Consider the following 22,869-nt stretch of genomic DNA (forward strand, 5'->3'; position numbering starts at 1 on the left):
TGAATCTTACCAAGTCCCGAAATAGAGTGATGTCTTAGTCGCGAATAACTGAAGATTTGTTCCGCAGGCACAGGATATACGCCAACTCTACATTTCCATGTACTGCTCATTAACATTAATCAGCCCAGTTGTAACCCAATTCACTTCCTGCAAGGGACATAACTGTTAGACAGACTGTAGCTATAAGCTTCCCAATGGCTCAGTTGTTAGACACTAAGCAGGAAGCTCCCAGGCTTGATCCCTGGACTGTGCTGAGTAGGCTGATCTCTGCCAGAGCAGTGGTAGGGGAACTACAGTTATCCACGGCCTCCTTTGCTTGGGGAGGGTAGGGGAGAGGGGTGGGGCGGGGCGGGGTGAGAAACAGCTAGCTCTGCTGGGTAGTGTACGTGTGTGGACGTCACATTAGGACAGTATCCTAATTTGGCTATAGTGCCTTATGTCCTTGGTCAAATCGATTATTGGCACTCATTGTCTGGGCTCTTACTGGTCTGTACAATTCTTGGGGACCTTATTCCAGTGTGAACTAGCTCATTAATTAGAAGGGAAGAGGGGAGAAAATTGGAGAATATTTGTTTCAAAAATTGTCATTAATCTTATTAAACCCAATTAGATCAGTATAAGGAACATGACCATTCAGCACCGGTAGCCATGTTCTGCAGTTTCACAGACCATGGAGTTGAGGTACAGATCAGCCATGATGTAAGTGAATGGCAGGGCAGGCTTAAGGGGCTGAATGGCCTCCTCCTGTTCCTATGTTCCCAGACCAGAATGTAGAATTCAGAGAGCCCTGGCTGTTCAGATAAAGATGTGGTTATTGGGGAAGATTTGGGAAAGTTATCCGCCCGACCACAGACTGAATCCATGTACTCAAGCCAGTTTAATGGGAAAAGCCTCTCGCACCTTTCCTCGTGCTCCAATGAATGCAACACAAATACACTCGGAGTAGGCTTACCAGCTCTGGTCGGGCGGCATTTCTGGAGGTTTCTTTGCATGATCTCTAACACCTCCCCCGCCCCCCCCCCCCCAACCCTCAGTCAAACAGCCTTTTTCTCCCATCTCCAATATTTTTATAATAACTAATAAACAAAAGTGTTCAAAGAAAAAGAAGAAACATGCAAGCACTACTGCCATCTTTTCTGTCTGTCGATGGGCTGAGAGACAGAGCTGCAGGCCTGCAGTTTTATTTTGATTCACTGGCCTGGGTATATCTTCCCTAACCATCAGGGAGGAACTAGTGAAAACAATTGGGCAGTTGATTTTGCTGTTGTTTGGATGCTGTGGTATTGACACAGGTGTAAAGAGAATGGGTTCCATGTCACAGAGGGTTGTGCAACCACTTCAAGAAGCAGTGATCTGCAGTTTCCTAGACCATGGAGTTGAGGTACAGATCAGCCATGCTGTAAGTGAATGGCAGGGCAGGCAAACATGGCAATTGAAACTTGATACTGATGGAGAAAGTCCCGAAAGTGGGTTGAAACAATGTGCATTAGAAGTATAAAGAAAGAAAGACTTGTATTTATATAGCGCCTTTCACGTCCACCAGACATCTTTACAGCCAATGAAGTGCTTTTGAAGTGGAGTCACTGTGGGAAACACGGCAGCCAATTTGCGCACAGCAAGCTCCCACAAACAGCAATGTGATAATGACCAGATAATCTGTTTTTGTTATGTTGGTTGAGGGATAAATATTGGCCAGGACACCAGGGATAACTCCCCCTGCTCTTCTCCGAAATAGTGCCATGGGATCTTTTGCGTCCACCTGAGATGTCGGGGAACATAGGGTCTGATGAAAGGGAGGAACTGAAAGAAATCAGTATTTGTAGGGAAATGGTGTTAGGGAAATTGATGGGATTGAGGGCCGATAAATCCCCAGGGCCTGATAATCTACATCCTAGGGTACTTAAGGAAGTGGCCCTAGAAATAGTAGATGCATTGCTGGTCATCTTCCAAAATTCTATAGACTCTGGAGCAGTTCCCATGGATTGGAGGGTAGCTAATGTTACCCCACTATTCAAAAAAGGTGGTAGAGAGAAAATGGGGAATTACAGACCGGTAAGCCTGACATCGGTAGTGGGGAAAATGCTAAAGTCCATTATAAAGGATGTAATGGCAGAGCACTTGGAAAAAAGTGACAGGATTGGACAAAGTCAACATTGTAGGGGTTTTTTTCCTGCTCTCTTGCCCGTTCTGGCCTCCTGCCAGGCTTTGTGCAAGAATTACCCTTGAGTGGTTCGACCCACCCCCCCTACGGTTCTAGACCTTGGACTTAGATGCAGAGAACAGTAGTGCAGAGAAAGGACTCAATAGACCAGGCTGAATAGCACGAAATGGATGCTTTTATTTTTAAACAGTTTGAAGCATTACAAAATACATGTCATAGGCACAGATTAAAGTAACTACAATCATGCACAAATTTAAGAACTTGACTCTATGGAAATGGGGAACACACGGCACATCGTAAAAGGGGAAACACATTACGATTTCCCTTAACTCCCTCCCCTATACCTAAACTAAGTTTCGACCTGGGGAACCTGGGATCATGCTCACCACCCTCGAAATCGCGAGAAAGGGGGTTCGCAGCCTTTTTGGCATCGCTTTCCGTCGTCACATGGATTTGGAAACTTCTGGCGCAGTCGATATTCTCTCTCTCTCTCTCTCTCTCTCTCTCTCTCTCTCTCTCTCTCTCTCTCTCTCTCTCTCTCGAGGCGATGGGGTAGACACAGCCTCGATGAGCGCTCGTCAAGGTTGAAGATCAGCTACAAGCTGTTGTCGATTTTGGTTCATGGAGCAGACCAACAACCAGATGGGATGTTGAGACACGGAAGTGTCAGGCCCGGACTGTCTTTTTGTCTCCGGCCTGGTCGGTTCTCCAGAGGGTTTCTTCTCCGTCGGCCTGGGTCGTCGATGATCTCCCGACCCCAGTACCCGGGCCACCCTCGTCGTCTTCTCGTCGTGGCCGAGCCTTGTTTGGCTGAACACCGACCACGTTGTCTTTTTACCGAAACCGTCCATCTTTAAAAAGACGAAAACGTTTTCATCGATTCTGCATCTGCCGAAGTGGAAGAGGCGCCGATCCTGGCACCGTCCGTCCTTCGTTCGTTCCTTGTAGAAGAAGTCCTTAAAGAAGTAGAAGTCTGAAGTCGTCCAAGAAGAAGCAGCCGTGAAGTCAAGTTTGAAGTTGTTCCAGTCGAAGCCGAAGTAGTTCGAAGAAGTCGAAGTCACGTATATGGACTTTCAATCCATAGTTATACTCTTTTGGAACAGTCTTATCTCCCGCCAAATCATAGTCCTGTCTTTGTATTAATTTTGGCGGGCAGAAATCTCTGCAGGGGCGCTTTGGCTTGTAACGGAGCCGGTGATAACTTAAACTGGCCTTCCTGGCCGATAATGTCTTTTAATGTCCTTTGCATTGTCACTGCGGCTCGGTTCGCACATTGATCGGTCCGGAGATTTTCCTTGATGGCTGCTAAACGGTTTTTTCCTTTGTACAATAAATGGGTATAAGTGTTTTTGCATTGTCCGCCCATATCTTGATGGGCCCCATCCTGTACTTAGAATCCATTGAATATGTATGCTGTTTCTCTGAGTTTCGGTTCCCAGATACTGGCTTTCGCGGGCTTACTGTCTTCAATCCACAAGCCTGTCTGGCTTGCAGTAACAGAAATAAAATGGTTCATAAACTGATCATGGGGCCTGGCGGCCATTTTGTATGCCCTTTTATCAAAGGTTTTTCTGTGCAAGCTTACTTTGGTCAATAAACAGTCTTATTTTATCCAGTTTTCTTGCGTGATTTTTGCTGAAAATTGCGAATCTTACAACATGGATTTACAAAAGGTAAATCGTGCTTGACTAATCTGCTGGAATTTTTTGAGGATGTAACTGGTAAAATAGATAAGGGAGAACCAGTGGATGTGGTGTATTTGGATTTTCAAAAGGCTTTCGATAAGGTCCCGCATAAGAGATTAGCGTGTAAAATTAAGGCACATGGGATTGGGGGCAAGGTATTGACTTGGATAGAGAACTGGTTGGCAGACAGAAAGCAAAGAGTTGGAATAAACGGGTCTTTTTCCGAGTGGCAGGCAGTGACTAGTGGAGTGCCACAGGGATCGGTGTTCGGACCTCAGCTATTCACAATATATATTAATGATCTGGACGAGGGAACTAGATGTAATATCTCCAAGTTTGCAGATGACACAAAGCTGGGTGGGCGTGTGTGCTGTGAGGAGGATGCCGAGAAACTCCAGTATGATTTGGACAGGTTGGGTGATTGGGCAGAAGCATGGCAGATGCAATATAACGTGGATAAATGCGAGGTTATCCACTTTGGTGTCAAAAACAGGAAGGCAGATTATTATCTGAATGGCAATAGATTGGGAAAAGGGGAAGTGCAACGAGACCTGGGCGTCCTTGTGCACCAGTCGCTGAAAGTAAGCATGCAAGTGCAGCAGGCGGTTAAGAAGGCAAATGGTATGTTGGCCTTCGTAGCGAGAGGGTTCGAGTACAAGAACAAGGATGTCTTGCTGCAGTTGTACAGGGCCTTGGTGAGATCACATCTTGAGTATTGTGTGCAGTTTTGGTCGCCTTATCTGAGGAAGGATGCTCTTGCCATGGAAGGAGTGCAGCGAAGATTCACCAGGCTGATACCTGGGATGGCAGGAATGACATATGAGGAGAGATTGGGTCGACTGGGGTTATACTCGCTGGAGTTTAGAAGAATGAGAGGGGATCTCATCGAAACTTATAAAATTCTAACAGGACTAGATGCTGGAAGGATGTTCCCGATGGTTGGGGAGTCCAGAACCAGGGGTCACAGTCTAAGGATAAGGGGTAAGCCATTTAGGACTGAGATGAGGAGGAATTTCTTCACCCAGAGAGTGGTGAACCTGTGGAATTCTCTACCACAAAAGGCAGTTGAGGCCAATTCATTAAATATATTCAAGAAGGAGTTAGATATGTTTCTTAAGGCTAAAGGGATCAAGGGATATGGGGAGAAAGCAGGGACAGGGTACTGAGTTTGGATGATCAGCCATGATCTCATTAAATGGCGGAACAGGCTCGAGGGGCCGTACGCCCTACTTCTGTTCCTAATTCTTACGTTCTTATCGTATGTTTTTATGTTAAGCTAAGGCTTCATAATCCACTGGATCAACCAACTTGGAGTACTGTTTGCAATCCAGGTCACTACACCACACCACACCACAAAAAAACACACACCTGCATTGGAGAGGGTACAGAGAAGAGCAACAAGACTGCTGTCAAGTGTAAAGATGATTAGCAATGAAAAAGATTAGAGAAAGCCGAGCTCTACTGTCTAGAAGGAGGATGCTTAAGGGGAGATATGTGTAAAACATAGTAGCGATGAATAATCTGCCAGGCAGGATAGCAGAGGCCAAAATATTAGTAAAGTGAAAAGGAAAAGCTGGAAATATACAACAGGCCAATCAGAATCTGTAAAGAGAAAAGATAAGATATGACGCTTTGGTGTACACCCACCATCTGTGAAATATTAGCCTTGTTTTTCACTCTGTGGTTGAGTTAGAATGTTTTATCTCCCTTTTTGCTTCAGTAGCAGATTTACTGGTCTGACAGGAAGCCTAAAGCCTTATAATAAACTTATTGGCGTATAGCATTGGATAATACAACAGAATGACTCCACTGTGTACAGCAGCAGAGAGAGGCTCACTCAGGACATCAACCAAACTTCTTCGGTTCCACAGGCAGACTTTATTTTATAAATGGGTGCAGTTTACACCCACATGATTTTTGAAGCGGGTGCTACATTGACCTGAAGTGAAATGTGGCTGCTTGCACCCAGTGTTTTTTTCTGTGACCTGCTCATTACCATACTTCCGATCACTTCCAGTGCAGGTTTGAACATGTGTGGGGAGCGTGCTAGAGGTACGAGTGGAAAGCTGTGCAGAGGTGAAATTTAAAGGGATCCATACAGTTAAAAGGGAAATGTCGGAATAGGGCCACAAAAATCCGTAGAGCTTTAGATAAACAATTGACAAGGCCCTTTCGCCTATTGCTAGGTTGTGCTAAAGCTGCAGGAGGTCAGGGCTCAGAAGTGACGGGGGAAAAGAATGACTGTGTAAGGAAACCCAAGGTGCAGTCATGAGTGTGCAGCAAAGTGACACAGGCTAAGGATAAGGGGTAAGCCATTTAGGACTGAGATGAGGAGGAATTTCTTCACTCAGAGAGTGGTGAACCTGTGGAATTCTCTACCACAAAAGGCAGTTGAGGCCAATTCATTAAATATATTCAAGAAGGAGTTAGATATATTACTTAAGGCTAAAGGGATCAAGGGATAAGGGGAGAAAGCAGGGACAGGGTACTGAATTTGGATGATCAGCCATGATCTCATTAAATGGCGGAGCAGGCTCGAGGGGCCAAATGGCCTACTCCTGCTCCTATCTTCTATGTTAAGTGACGGTTCAGCCTAGCACTTGGTCCCTTGTTTGATAGCCTGCTGAAGTGGGGGAGGTGCTGCATGATGTGGTTGCTTGGAGGGTGGACCTCCTTAACGTTCCACAGTACCATCCACATAGGGTCAGCACCGCAGCAAGCCTGGGAAGGAGGTGGAGACAGGCTTGAGGCAGCAGCTGGCCAGTAATGCGACGGACTCTGCCCGCTCTATGTCGCCTGGTAACTGCAGGTGTCCTACTAGCGGGTGGCAGAGCTCTGGACCGCCTCCTGATTGTTACCCAAGCAGGTACAACCGTGCCCACCATATAGAATCATAGAAATTTACAGCACAGAAGGAGGCCATTCGGCCCATTGTGTCTGTGCCAGCCAAAAAAGAGCTATCCAGCCTAATCCCACTTTCCAGCTCTCGGTCCATAGCCTTTGCGGGTTACGGCACTTCAAGTGCACATCCAAGTACTTTTTAAATGCGATGAGGGTTTCTGCCTCTACCACCCTTTCAGGCAGTGAGTTCCAGACCCCCACCAGCCTCTGGGTGAAAACATTTCTCCTCAGCTCCCCTCTAAACCTCCTACCGATTACTTTAAACCCACTGCGGTTTGGGGTGCTTCTGAGGAAGTATCTGGGCCTGCGATCTGTTAGGCCTTCACCTGTCTTATTTGTATATCTGCTCTGCTGCCCCAGGTGTTTGTCGGAGTAGGAGTCTCTGCATGCAGCAATCTTCTGGCAGCGGGAGGTATGTGCACCCCTGTCTACAGATGCTGGCGTGTGGGTACCGTGGGTGGGCACAGGGCACCTTTTTTGATACATCCTGACCTACCTGGTATCTCATCTGTTGGTCCTCTTCAAAAAATATCAGATGAGGCAGTTCCCATTGGGAAGCCCGTTGGTGACAGCAATGGTACTGGTGGCATAAACGGATCTAACACAACAATTGGCCCAAAGGTTTTTTGAGTGAAAAAGAAAATGCAGGAGATAGCGAAGAAACGGATGAGGTAAACTTAGCTTAACACTGTGTCCCTATTGAATGGACTTCCGTGTATTTACCATTGCCGAGGAACCCTGAGCGTCCAATTCACATGGGAACAGCTGTGAGTGACCAGCCTGCACACATGAACACCGAGAGATGACGCACAGGATGTCCACACCCACGCTTTTATATTCAAATGACTTTCCCACCTGTCTCGGGCAGGTTCCTCCCATTGTTTGCCTCACCGGTCGGTGGAAGTGAGGCCGCAGCACAAACACCGTCGAGGAAATTCGCATGTTGCAATGTTTTGGTGTAAAATTCGTTATGCGCACATTTCCTCGGATTTTACATTTTTAAAAAAAGGCTCCGATGCCACTCTTGCAAACGCCGAAAAGTTCCAGGAAATTCCGGGCCGATGCTTTTAAATAGATATTTTGAACCTGCACGGATTTTTTTTTATATAGCAGAAGTGCTGCAGTTCACTGAGAATAGGTTAGTGTCGAGCTTGTGGATTTGAAACCATGAGCAGTCAGTGCCCTTTCCTGTGTCTCCCTTTACAAAGTTCTCTGCTGTTGCAGCAGGAGTCGCCTGGCAGCAGGTTTTATTATCCAATAGCTCTACAGTGACCGTCTAGTTAGTCCTGATGACTTTAGAATGATTTTGCACACTGTCCCATCTGTTATATGATCAAGATTTTTTATTTTAAATGAACAAGCAGCCTTTTCTTTTCTCCCCATCGGGACGATTGGACTCTCCCAAATCCTCTGTTTATTTATAGACTCCACAATCAAGTAAAGATCACCCATTTATAAACCCTTCCAGCGACTGTGTGCTTTGGTTTGAATGGACCGTCCATGCAGTGGTGTCATTGAAATGTACACTAGTCTTTGAAGTGGCAGCTCTTGTAGCGGGACTACATGTCAAACTATTAAGCGGGATCTTGCACATCAGATATGAGGAAAATGGGCAAGGCGTTGGGCTGTAAGTTCGGTGTAATGCCGAGTACTGGGTGAATCCTGAGGCTCGTTGCTAGCTGAAGGAGTTCAAGTTGTGCCTATAATCAGTCGTTCTAGCCACTGCCTCCTTGCTGGCCAAGGCCTAATCCGGGAGTGCGCGCCTGAACAATCGGCTCCACAGTGTGGCCCAGGGGTCAGATGACCAGATGCAGACATGATTACAGGGTCACAAGGAATAGAAAGAGGCTTAAGGCCCGTTGGCTTCTCACTTTAACTCACTATGGACCGGTTTTCTTTCACAGCCCAGACCTCATTTGACTGAGGTGCCTTTAGCAAGTTTAATGGAATTCAAAACTTGCAACTTCCTTGAAGCTGCTGCTACAATCACTCGGTCCTGAAATGATGAAACCCTTTGGGCTGGATTTGGTCAATGGTGTTGGGGGCGGGAGTGATGGTTTTCGGGTTTCAGTCCCACCCCCAACGACGTCTGGCCAACCCACGCTATTTTCCCTTGATTGACCTTGCTAAGCCCGCCCTGTGGGCTTAGCCGGCCAATTAAGGGAAAGCCGGTGACGGAGGACGTCAGTGTATGACGTTTCATCTGTCGAAAATTTTTGGACAGATGAATTGTCAGCGTTTGACAGCTTTGAGAAGCTGTCAAACACTGACGGTCTCTGTTCTAAGGTGAGCCCTTGCACAGAAGACTCACCAAAACCTCTCTCCTCAGCAGAAAGCAGATGGCTGCTGCATCTGAGAGTGCAGCTGCCATTCTGTCATCTCTGCCATTGAGATGAGGCACCTCCGGATCCCCAACGGTTGAAGCCGGCAGGAAGAAGCAAAGGTAAGTAAACTTTTTCTAACACTTTACTCTCACCTCTCATACTTGCCTCTCCACACTTGCACCCATCACTCACCTCCACAGCGGACTTTTCGACCCTTTTCACCCCCGCAGACCCACTGCTTGCCTCGCTGACCCTGGCGAGGTTCGCAGCCGTTGGGAAGCCCCACTTGCAGGGTAAAATGGGGAAAAGCCTCAAAACTGCCTGTTAACTAGCAGTTAATTGGCTCTAATCCCCTTCCCGCCTCGAGGAGACGGGTCCCTGCACGAGTCGGGGACCCGCCTCCCGGGAAGATGGCACGGAGGCGGGTTGGGAGCAGGGTCGGTACCCGCTCCCAGTTTCTGCCATTTTCCTGACAGTTCCGCCTCCATACCCGCCTCCCCAGGGCTGGGAAAACTCCCCCTTTTGAATATTGTGATTGTATTTTGTAAAAGAAAATACTTGCATTTATACAGCCCCTTTCACGACCTTAGGATGCCCCAAAGCACATTACAGCCAATGAAGTACTTTTGAAGTATAGTCACTGTTGTGTGTTGACCTGTCTGTACGTCTAAGTAAACATTTTAAAATTGTAGTTGAATTGAAGTGAATATTCGCTTTCTCTATGTCCCCTCATCCTACAATGCAGCATGTGTTGTCGATTTGAATGAGAAGACAGGCGGGAGCCCTGACACCAGCTCCCCCGATCACGAGGAGCTGTACAAGAGCTGCTTGTTTTTCCACTCTCCTCTCCCTCCCCCCTTCCTGGAGACGCTGTTCAGTCAAGAGAAGGAGTTCCACATGCAGGTGATCGGGTGGTGGGGAGGAGAGCTGTATTTTGTGTTCTACACGATCTATCAGCTGCTTGGATCAATACAAGCCTCTTTCAAATGTAGAATTTCAGTTCACTCGTAGAATCGTAAATCACAACACTGAAGTATAAAATGTGTTGGCAAATTTCTTGAATTACCATGATTCAACAGGCTTGTAAAATTGGTCAACGTAGGCTTGTAACTGCTACGGCCTCATCAATGATTTTATTTATAAGTCAGAACAACATGACTATCCTTTACAAGGTCTGATGTACGAACATACAAAATTGACGGGCAGGAAAAGACCAGCTCGTCCAATAAGCCTAATGCACACACATGATGACCGGAGCATCATGACTAAACACTTCCTCCACTCCCCTCCTCTTTCCCCCCACCCCGCCTCCCCACCCCCTCCAAAACCATGTCATCTCCTGGGAGAGGCAAAAGACCAGAGGAAAAATACACTGGGAAAATTCCTCTGTGACCTCAGGCAATCAAAACCAGTCCAGGAGATCACATGGACCAAGTATTATCTATAAAGGCACTTATTTTTGTTAGATAAGGGTTATAGTACCAAGGCGGGTTGATGGAGTTAAGATGCAGATTAGCCATGGTCTAATTGAATGGCGGAACAGGCTCAAGGGGATGAATGACCTACTCCTGTTCCTATGTTCCTTAGCTTCTATATGATGCGATCTCTGCCCCAGTCAAGCTCCGGTCCAGCTCCTCTTGAAGATACAATTGTCGTCCACCGTGCCCTTGCCCTCTGGAATGCCCTCCATCAGCATCTCCACTTTGTCATCTCCTTCCCTGCTTTCAAAAGCTTCCATGAGTGTAGGCTTCCCTCAGTTGGTAGCACTCTTGCCTCAGCCTGACCCCCTGGCAGCACCTTAGGTTGAGCTGTGCAGGAGAAACATTTCAAACCAGTGGAGCAAGAAGTGCCCTGAGCGCAAAAAGAAGCCCTTTAAACACCTTCACCTGAAACTCTATCGCAAATATTGAGTCAGCGGTTTATGTTACATCCACATATATGTCCATACCCCTCTTTAAACAATACTTCAATACCATAATAAAACAAACCTCAAGCTCTAGCCTCTCATAGATGCAACTTCTCAACATTCAGATATACAATACAGTCGATAAATACCTGGGACCGGTTCGTTCCTACAGCCGACTGTAGAAATCCACCAAGCACAGGGAGGGGATAGAAGAGCCAATCAAAATATAAACCTGCTGCTGTTGCCAAACCATTCCAACCAATCATAACCCACTAATGAAAACTTTATTGTCTTCGAGGAAGTGGTTGGTGGGGTGGGTGCAGTTTGGATTTTCTGTCTCGTTGGTCATGGCCACCATTTTTCCCTCATCAAACACCACCAATAACAGGGTAATTGGACATTGATCCCATTTGCTGGGTGTGGAAGCTGGTTATGCACAAAGTGGCTATTGCATTTGCCAATGTAACAACAGTGAATCCACCTTGAAAGCAATTCATTGATTGTGAAGCATTTTGGAATGCCCTGAGGATGTGATAAGGTGCTGTATTAATACGGGGTTTTACCTTTTTTGTTCTGTAAGATCTTTCTCTTCTTCACTCAAGAGGGTGGTGAATCTTTGGAATTCTCTACCCCAGAGGGCTATGGAGGCTCAGTCGTTGAGTATATTCAAGACAGAGGTCGATAGATTTTTGGATATTAAGCGATATGGGGATAGTGCAGGAAAGTGGAGTTGAGGTAGAAGATCAGCCATGATCTTATTGAATGGCGGAGCAGGCTCAAGGGGCCAAATGGCCTACTCCTGCTCCTACTTTCTTATGTTCTTAACTGTGCCTTTGCCCCTCTTGACACTCTTGCCTTTTGACCTGCTGTCCAGTGTCCATTTTACTCTCCACTGCCCTGTAAAAGCACACAAAGATGTCTACTACATAATGTGCCACAGAAATATCAGTTGTTGTTCACTTTCTTCAATGGCTGCATATAGTGACACTGCCATTCCCGGCCAGAATGGAGATGATTGGATAATTTCCCCGTCAATCACTGAGATTGGAGACTGCACTGCTGTAAGTAACTGGGATTGAGTTTACGCACAATTTGTAGTATGTAACTGTCCTCCACTCACTGCATATTGCTGAAGAAATAATCCCGCTGTACTCGGGAGACGCTCTTTGCTGTAGTTTCGGTCACAAGTTCAGAGCTCTCTCGCCGCAAGTCCCGCCCCGTCTCCAACTCATTGGCTGATACAGTGGTGTCAGTATTCACTCTCTCCTTTCATTGTATCCCTCCCAGTGAGATGATGAGGCCCCTTTAATTTTCTGAATTCCGTAAGCCACATGAGCACTTTGTGACATCCTGTCTGGATCGACACTGAAGTGATTTGCCTTCATGTTCCCTGTACTGCCTGAGGAACATAATGTTCAAACGAGCATCGTGTCTGGGATATTTAAAGAAAAAATAATAAAGGTCGATATTGCATCTCGACAACAGAAAGCAAACTACCAAGTGTTCCTGGACCAGCGGGACACATCATCCTCAGTGTTTGTGCTAATGATATTGTGATTATATCGCCAGTCGTCTGCCAGCTGATATTTCACATGTTACGGTGACATTTGTAACTGGCAGTGGTTGGGCACTGCAATTAGCCTCAGTGCACTAGGCTAGAAAGGGGGCGGGAAGGAAATCAGCAGGTTGCCCACTCCTGCTCACTATGCACTGACTCCTCCTTGGGAGTGCATCTTTGTGCCTGTTGAGTGAAGGCCTGACCAGGCCAATTGCAATCAAATAACCTGCGAAACACTCGCTGTCTAGGCTCACCCGTGGAGGATAGACTTGCATTGAATTTTACCGCATAGAAAGAGGCCATTCGGCCCAACAGGCCTATGCCAGTGATTTTGCTCCACACGAGCCGCCTCCCACCTTGCTTCATCTCACCTTATCCACAGCATATAGCATCTTGGGGGTGAGGTACCAGAGGGTGACTGGTGCGTATGAAACCATGCACCAACAGGAGGGAAGCAGAGAAATGGGGGTGGGGGGAACCGACAAAAAATTGATCCTCTGAAACTTTTTCCGTATACACATTTTTCAGTTGCCTTTTTTTCCTGCTTTTGACTCAGATTTCCCCGACATTCGGATACTTTCTGCTGCTGAAACCCTCATCCATGCCTTTGTTGCCTCCAGACTTGACTATTCCAACAGTCTCCTGGCCGACCTCCCATCTTCCACACTCCATAAACTTGAGAGCTCATCCAAAACTCTGCTGCCCGTATCTTAATTTGCTCCAAGTCCCGTTCACCCGTCACCTTGTGCTCACTGACGTGCATTGGCTCCCGGTCCAGCAATGCCTCAATTTTAAAATTTTCATTCTTGTTTTCAAATCCCTCCATGGCCTCGCCCCTCCCTATCTCTGTAACCTCCTCCAGCGACACAACCCTACTGAGATCTCTGCACTCCTCCAATTCTGGCCTCTTGCGCATCCCCGATTTTTAATCGCTCCACCGTTGGCGGCTGTGCCTTCAGCTGCGTAGGCCCGAAGCTCTGGAATTTCATCCCTAAACCTCTCCACCTCTCTACCGCTCTCTCCTCCTTTAAGACACTCATTAAAACCTACCTCTTTGACCAAGCTTTTGTTCATCTGTCCTAATATCTCCTTATGTGGCGTGGTGTCAGATTTTGTTTGATAATGTTCCTGTGAAGCGTCTTGGGATGTTTTACTACGTTAAAGGCGCTATGTAAATGCAAGTTGTTGTTGCATGTTAAGACTGATTATGATAGCACAGGACAGTGAGAGAACCCTTCCCTGATAATATCTAGGGAATCATAGATCTGTATTTTTGTGTACAAACATGAATGTTTTTCGATGCTTTGGCAACATAAGATGTAACTTGTCATGCCAATAAAGTGATTTGAATTGAAATTGAAAATCAACCAAATCCTGAGGAAAATAAGTGTACTACGAGTAGTAGACTGACAGGCATTTTATTTTTACACAAGGCGAGAAGGATTTATTGCCCATCTTTAACTGCCCTCTTAGGGCATTAAGTGTCAACCATGTAGCGTCAGACTGGAGTCACATTTAGGACAGGCCACACAAGGGTGTTAGGTTCACTTGCCCGAAGGACATTAGTAAACCAGTTGTGTTTTTAATGACAATCCGACAGCTTTCCTGGTTATTTCATCAGGTGCCAGCCCACAAATCACCCAATTTTCCAGAATTTGGGATTTGAACTTGCAAACTCTGGATTGCTAGTCTAGCACCATAAGCACTAGGCGACCGTACCGTACCATTCACCCTTGGAAGCAAGACTTGCACCGTGTCACTTATTTCTTAAAGGAACAGGCCATTCAAATCTAACCAATCTGGGTAAAATTTATTTTCTGAATCAGCTTAATTTGCTTCAGTATGATCTATTTTTTTTTTAATTGGTGGTTTGTTGCTAAAATTACAACCTTAGTAGTGTCTGGCAACAATATTTGGAGTTACAGCGCCTTTGTGAGTTCTTCCCTCCTGCTCCAAGTTGAAGACAAACCTCAACTGCAAGCTAGCACTGCCCAGAAAGTTTTGTTCCACCCTTTACGTCACTTCCTAACTGTGAGTTAAATCGAAGTTGACAGTACAAGCATCTCCTGTTACATTGTTAATAAGTTCTTGTGAAACATTGCGTAATTTAGAAGGGAGGTATGACTCATTATCAGTCCAGCCTACAGTGCTGTACTACAGAGGGAGTTGTCGGGTTGCTTTGAAAAGATATGTCCATGCTTATTAAGGAGTTGAACGTCAACACAAGGAATGATGGGAATGTTGGCAGTGTTTCGACAAGCAGGTAAAGCAGGTTTCTAATACCAACCATTAATCCTTTCGAGTCTTTACTGCTTCATGGTGTACAGAGTTTCTTGCTGTGTTGAAACAGTATTTGCCAAAAATAGACTGCTGAAAACAAAAGAGAAACAGTGAGAAATATACCCCCCCCACCCCACCCCAATCCCCAACCAAAACCTTCCCAAAAATCCAATAAGGATAAATTTGTTTACTCAGAGGGTGTTTAGAATGTGGAACTCGCTACCACAGGAAGTGGTTGAGGCAAATAGCTCAGATGCTTTCAAAAGGAAACTAGACGAGTACACGAAAGAAGGGAATAGAAAGATATACTGAAAGGCTGAGATGAGGTAGATCGAATGGGAGGAGACTCGTATGGAGCATAAGCACCAGTACAGACTAGGTGGGCCGAATGGCCTGTTTCTGTGCTGTATATTCCATGTTAAATATGGTGATTCACACTGAAAATGAATGAGACTTTAGAGATCTGGTCAACGTAGCGTATTCAGGCCTATGCTGGTGTTTATGCTCCACGCAAGTCCCCATCTACCCTACTTCATCTAACCCTATCTGCATATCCTTCTAACATTTGTCAACGTTTGAGAACTGGTGCAGCAGAACATATTTGGTGAGGTTTAGGTTCATAATCAGCTTGGCATTGCCGCATGGTGAGTTAGGGAGGTCCTTCCTACAGGATTGGTGTTTTCTTTATCACAAGCCCACTGATGAGGAAGGCCATTTGGTCCATCATAACTGATCTATCCCAAAATACAATATGGCTCCCTTCTCTACCTCATCACAATGCCCAATTGTTACTTAACTGATTCCAAAGTTTTGCCTCCACTGCGCAGATTCAGAAATCAATTTCATGCATTGACCACAGAGGAATTTTTGGAAACTCACTCCTGGGGCTAGAAATTTGTTATAGCCAAGAAATGGGCAGTGTTCGCGCTCACTCTTCATTAAAATGATTGCAGTCATGATTCTAGTCTAAAAGCTCAAGCTCATTGGCGTTACACTGAAAAGATGGACCAATATTGGGGGCAGTCTAAACGCAAGTAATGATTGCCACAAGCTTTTTTCACTACTTAAAGGGGAGGTTCAGTGATGCTACAGCACCTCATTCCCAGCATTGTTGGGTATGCAGCTGCCTCGACAACCATAAGAAGAAGGACAAGGAGAAGGAGTGCTTCTTTACAAATCCTGATGGCAGGAGGAATTTTAACGAGCTCACATGGGTGGTCAGGGTGAGTGTAGGCTTCAACAAATGCTACATACCACCATCTGTACCACAAGCTTCACACACAGCCCAATGCACCAAACACCTAGCACTCACCCACCAACAATCTCTACCTAGCTACACTAACACCTACATCTCACACCTTGTACACAATGACAGCTATTCAGCTATGGCAGGCACAAGGGTCATTACTTATTGGAATTCATGTGATATGTTTATAGATAAATTTATTAAGTGTGTTTGAAATATTTTGTGGTCTCTCTCATTTCACCTTTGTGCCCAGGAGGACGCTGTGATATGGTAGGAGACAGGGATTGTATGATGGGGATGTGGTGAGCTACGGGGATCTGGGGTTTTATTCATGTGAATTGGAGTTTGATGACCCAGACACGGACAGCCCATCCAGAAGGCCGATTGTCTTGCTGCCTCCGCCCTCCCTCCTGTTTATCCTCATCCTCTTCCTCTTAATCCTCTTCCTCCTCATCCTCTTTGTCCTCGTCCTCGTCCTCTTCCTCCTCATCCTCCTTTTCCTCATCCTCCTCTGCCTCGTTGTCCTCCTGAGGTAATCCCGCAATCCCGCAGCCTCCATGACTGTGAGGAAGTGTTGTGAGCAGAAGCCTTTAACAAATAATGAGTGACATCCGCACTTGAAGCAACACTCCCTGTCACCAAAAAAACTTGAAATAATTAAAGGAAGCGGTTTCAGTTGCCAGAAGTAGCAAACAGGCACTGAAACTGCAGAATCATGTTAGTTGGAGCTGATTGGTGATGGTACCTTTAGATATCACTGCTGTAGCCTGCTTCCTGCTGGTAGATGCCAGTTCTCCCTGTCGTTGTTCTGCGCTGCCGTTAAGGTAAGTGGCTATAATGCAGTTGGGAGATGGGACGTCCAGTGAGCATTGCACACTCACTGATGTCACGATCTCCATGATGGCGAGGTCCCTGGCGATCGAGTTTACCGGCAGTGCTACCGGCAACGGTATGTGCGGCGCTGGAACTGGCATCAGCTGTCATTACAGATGTCAACGGGATTTTAGCACCATCTTGTGGCGCTAACGTGTGGCGCAAACCACACACATTTTTCCCCCCTGGTGTCAGTTTCCAAATTTCCTTTTACTTATTTGAACCTGTGTAACCTTGTCCTTCTCTCACAGCTTAGTTTGAAGTAATGTTTTGGATCTACATTCATGTATATTTATTATTTTACATATATTGAAGATCACATGTTAGACCCTTCCTTTCAAGTCTGAACAGCCCAAGTTTCCCCAGTCTTTCCTCATGCCTCACATCTTCAACACTAGGGTTCCACCTCATTGCTCGTCCCTGAACCACTTTCGGGACTTGAATGTCTCCCTGTTGTCCTGGTGATTAGAATTGCACTCCGTGCCCGAGGGGCACCTCTGACTTCCTTCGCATCGTTGGTGGCCGTGCCTTCAGCCATCTAGGCGCTAAGCTCTGGAATTCCCTCCCTAACCCTCTCCACCTCTCCTTTTAAGATGCTCCTTAAAACCTACCTTCTCACCTGTCCTAATGTCTCCTTTGGCTCAGTGTCGATTTTATTTGTCTGTTAACATTCCTGTGACGCGCCTTGGGATGTTTTACTACGTTGAAGGCGCTATGTAAATACAAGTTGTTGTTGTTTTTGTTTTCTTTGTGAGTGCAACATGTCTTTCTCTTTCAGGTGCTGACTGACGTGAGGTGCCTTTCCGGCATTTTCTATACTTATTTCAGATTTCCTGCTGTATCAATGGCAGAAATATGTGTCCCATGGCACCAATAACACACTGTTAATTTAAAAGGAACTCTGACAATATTAGGCAAGGAATAGTAATGCTATGTAATCCGAGATGGGCAGGCTATAAAAGTGTGGTTTTATGTCTGTTTCTTCAAAAACCCAGCTCCGCGCACAAATGGGAACTCTCCTCCCACGCTCACCCCACCCCACTCAGTTAAGGTGAACATAAGAACATAAGAAATAGGAGCAGGAGTAGACCATTTGGCCCTTCGAGCCTGCTCCGCCATTCAATAAGATCATGACTGATCTTCTACCTCACCTCCACTTTCCTGAACTATCCCCATATCCCTTGATTCCCTTAATATTCAAAAATCTATCGCTCTCTGTCTTGAATATACTCAACGACTGAGCCTCCACAGCCCTCTGGGGAAAACGTATCATGCTGAACACACAGTGCACCAGAGGTTTTTAAACTTTTCTGTAAATATTGGTGCTTTCTAGAGGCTCCCCCTGTAAATATTGGTGCATTCCATGGGCACCCCCCCCCCTGTAAATATTGGTGCAATCCAGGGGTTCCGCCACAAATGTTGGCAGATTCTTGGGCAATACCTCTGCAAACATTGGCACTGTCTTTTTTTGAGGGGTGGGGGGGTTGGTAAGGGGGCAGCAAAAATTGAGACTCCCTGTCCTAACTTCTGAAAGCCTGTGTCAACTGCTAATAGGAATACAGTGCTTTCACGACAGAAAACATATTGTTACTGGTAGCCATCAACAGAAATAATGTTCTCGAGAGTCAACAAATACCGAAATTCGATCAGCTTGTGCAGGTCTGTCATCGCAAATAGAATTTTCATATAGGAAGATATTCCTGTGTAGAAATCAATTTGTGATGGTAGTATCCAGTACAGTTCCAAAACCATAGTCAGCAGCTCTTGTGAGACTCACACAAGTCTGGTATCACAATGTCAGAGTATTTTTTTCAAAACATAAATTTGCTTTATATTTAAAAAATAGTGATTGTTCTGCACCGCTGTTGTTTCTTACACATTCGATGCAAATTGATGCTTGCTGCTAGAGCCAGATTTGAACTTTTTAGCAATATTTTGCCTCTGAGCCAGAAGGTTGTGTGTTCAACTCCCACTTGAGTATATAATCTTGGTTGAGATTTCCGTACAGTACTGAGGGTACGCTGCGACTGTCGGAAGTGCCGTCTTTCGGATGAGATGTTAATCTGAGGCCCCTTTCTGCCCTCTCGGCTGGACCTGAAAGACCCCGTAGTACTATTTGAGGAAGAGCAGGGGAATTCTCCCGGTATCCTCACCAATATTTATCCCTCAGTCGACATCACTGCCTGGTCATTATCACATTGCTGTTTGTGGGACCTTGCTGTGCGCAAATCGGCCGCCGCGTCTCCCACATTACAACAGTGACTCCACTTCATTGGCGTAAAGTGCTTTGGGATGTCCTGAGATCGTGAAAGACACTATATAAATCTATCTTCCTTATTTGCCCTATTCTACAGATCAAACAACTGTAATACAGTCTACTCGTGACGATTCAAAGTCATTTTTGTGCCAAAAGAATTGAATTATCCACTAACTTGAATTAAGCAATGTAAATAACACAGCAAATGAGGAATTTAGTACTCAGCAATTTAAATTTATCAGATAATTTGAGTTAAGAGACTGAATTAAGAAAAGCAGATTGCTCTTTACCAGGGTGAAGGAATCCTTGTTGATTTTGAAAGGGTAAATGCTGCTCCCCAATCTGTAGTTGCAAATGTTTGTTGTTTGCGTTTTACACTGTTCATAACCACTCAACTATTTCCAAATTCCAACGTCTTTAAGCTTCTGACAACCCTCTCTGCTTCAGGCCATCTCTTCTTTTATGTTTTAATAAAACTCTGTATTGTCCTTTCTGCTTATCGACTGGTGGTATAGCTGTTTGCTGTGAAGGAATGTGACTTTTGGAATGCAGTTGTGTTCTGCTAAGCCCGGTTTCTCTTGCTGACTGTTCATATGCCAGCCTTGCATCATGCAGTCAGTTTGGGTCAGGCTGACCTGAGCGGATTACAATCTCTCAGCGTGTATAGAGCAGAGTGCTCCTCAGTTACTTCATGTACTGGAAGGCATTAAGTTACTTGCCCAACCGTTGCACTGAAAGTTCACATTATACCACATGGTTGGAGATTGGCATCAAGATGTTTGTGCCAACCCTGATCTCGCACCCTCTATACCATCAAAATGTCAGACTGAGAAAATCCTACTCAGCCCACGTGTTGTCCAGACCCAGTCTCGGGACTTAATCTAATCACCAAGATGAAGATGTGCTGTTCTTACTCCGCTGTGCGATCAGAGCAAATCAGCCCAGTCGGCTTATGCTGATTTCTTCTTGAAGGGCACCTGCTATAAATCTCCAGTGATTGTATAAATGGGACTTTGAAGTCCATAGCTAACATCATCAATTTGCATCTATACCTCAAGGGGCCTTTTCAATGTGCGACATACAAGGCTTACTAAATTAGGGTGGTGAATCTTTGGAATTCTCCACCCCAGAGGGCTGTGGATGCTCAGTCGTTGAGTATATTCAAGACTGAGATCGAGAGATTTTGGGGTACTAACGGAATCGAGGGATATGGGGATAGTGCGGGATGGTGGAGTTGAGGTCGAGGATCATTGAATGGCGGAGCAGGCTCAAAGGGCCGAATGGCCTACTCCTGCTCCTATTTCATATGTTGGGGTAGAAATTCGGCTGGGGCCGTAGTGCAAAGCGGGCGGTATCGCATTGGTCGCCTGTTATACTCCCCGCCCGATATTCAGTCCTGTTAATATCAATTGAACTGAATATCGGGCTGAGCATATAACGGGCGGCCAATGCGATACCGCAGGCCGCCCAAGACGAAATTCTACCCCATCCTATGGTTTGACGTATTTTAGGGACTGAAAATATTTTGGATGTTGAAAGAAAGATTCAACAGTTATTGAGAAACTGGGTTCTTTTTTCCCAGTTTCTGCCCATTTGGAAGGCATTAAGTTATAGGATTTGCAGGAAGGAGTGGTATATGGACATCTGTGAAGAGGCAAAACTCACCCAGCGTTACTGACAATAGCCAGATCTCTGTTGCTCACCTTTCCTAACTCCAATGTTGCTCTTCTTTTACAGATCCAGCTTCAGCCTACATCAGGCAGCTAGAAAGCAAAGTCAAGCTACTGGAAGAAGACAACAAGATCTTATCGCAGGTATGTCCTACCAGACTCTTGGTTTGCTTACATCAAAGCCCAAATTGAACATTGGCATAGTGTACAGAATTCTCCAGCATCAGCCGCTGTTCATAGTGATTAATGTAAGGTCTCTACCACCACCCCCCCCACCCCCCACCCCCCCACCCACCTCCGCCGCCCCACCCCCCAATAGATGAAGCAGGGTGGAGATGTTGCATCATGCTTTTATACACTCAGCATTATTGCCCTCTGGAATCTGCCCAAGTTCAGACTGATGGCCTGGAGTACTTCTGCCTTGTGATTGAGTTCAAGTTGGCTAATATCCGAATAGCACTCCGTGCACATGGAAACGTGACAACAGCTCAATGTCATGTGCATTGGTACTTGCCTCAAGTGTGGGTGCAATATGACCTAAGGACAGCATTGGCTGCCGATGCCATTTCTGACCGTTTGTGGGTCTGGTGAAATCGACCCGAGCAGATACGTATCTGCATCACTTGCATAAATTATTTTATCAGCATTGTGAATCTCGGTGATGAGACCTGTTCACACCTGTGTGATATCGTAATGACATATCACTGAAAATTGGCGATGGCTTTCAAGTCCCAATCCACTTCATTATTCAGGAAGAGAAGCAGAAGTGAACTTGGATCAAATGCTGTTCAGCTGCCAGAGCCAACTAGGACGGTTCCAGGCGAGATCCTTTATAGAGGCTCGGCAGTTTTTCAGTCATTGTCGAATTTAGTTCCCAGAAAGAAATATTTGCGAATGTCTTTTCTCTGCAGGTATCCTCCATAGTCACAAATGTTCTCAAATTCAAACCCAGAGGGCTAGATTTTCAACTGGCTGTTGGGTGCAAAGCAGTCAGCTGCCCATTATAGACACCGTCTGAGCTCCATCTCCATTGATTTCAGTGGCAATGAAACTGGGCGGTTTCTCTAACGGGCGACTGATGCACAACGGCAGCTTTACACCCGGACAAGTTGAAGATCCACCCGGTCGTCTCCGCCTGGAACAGTTACCTGCATTGCAGTTTTTATTGATTTCACGGTGTGCAAGCTGTGGATGAAAGGTGGCGTGGGCATGAGGAGGATGCTTGAGAGTCCTGAGTTTAGAGCACTGCGGTGCGGAATGCCACGTTGCAGGGCTGATTAAAATCAACAACTTGTATTTATTTATGTAGCGCCTTCAACGTAGTAAAACGGCCCAAGGCGCTTCACAGGAGCGTTATCAAACAAAATTTGACACCGAGCCACAAAAGGAGATATTAAGACAGATGACCCATATCTCCCCAGTAACAGCGAAGGAGTTAGGGATGAACTGCACAATGCTCAAAGCAAGCTGGGAAGTTCTTTGCTCACTTAGACACTTGGTCCTGCTCATCTCACCAGATGCTATGTTGTTCCCGAGATGTCGTAACCTTGCAATTCTTCACTGCCGGAAAGGGATAACTCTTCATCCCGAAATGTTTACTGACTCCTTATCGATAAAGATTTAGTTTATTCACGTATAGTGCGACATTACAATGTTATGAGCAGGACTGTGTTGAGCAAACTATGGATACTTAGCTTTGTTTAGAGGGGATGGAGTTTAACATCACCTACTGCTTAATCTGTTGCCTCTTAGTGGCTGTCTGGCATTCCTGAATCTTGCAATAGGGGATGTTCCATCTTGGTAAAATCTGGTAGTTAACACTGGTAATAGTTAATATTGGACAGGAAGCAAAACCTGAGTAGGTGTGTTTTCATTAGGAATGTACCAACTTCAAAATGGGGTTGACCTGGATCATGACCTCACAACTCAACTTATGATCAAGTCTGGTGGACTAAACCACTGACAACAGAACGTCATCCTAGTTCAAAACTCAGAAAGCAGATTTCTT

General features: G+C 45.8%; 1 protein-coding gene across 4 annotated transcripts in view; it reads left to right on the forward strand.

Annotated features, from left to right (window-relative positions):
• ccdc85ca (coiled-coil domain containing 85C, a) overlaps positions 1–22,869 on the forward strand; it is a 239,512-nt gene that overhangs the window by 127,758 nt on the left and 88,885 nt on the right. For all 4 annotated transcript variants that reach the window (XM_086002734.1, XM_086002733.1, XM_086002735.1 and 1 more), the window contains exon 2: positions 20,929–21,005. In XM_086002734.1, coding sequence (XP_085858860.1) covers positions 20,929–21,005 — 77 coding nt within the window. The remainder of the gene's footprint in view (positions 1–20,928; positions 21,006–22,869) is intronic.

This window comes from Somniosus microcephalus, chromosome 12 (genome assembly GCF_052327205.1).
Source record: "Somniosus microcephalus isolate GS21.2 chromosome 12, FLI_Smic_1.0, whole genome shotgun sequence".
NCBI classification, from domain to species: Eukaryota; Metazoa; Chordata; class Chondrichthyes; order Squaliformes; family Somniosidae; genus Somniosus; species Somniosus microcephalus.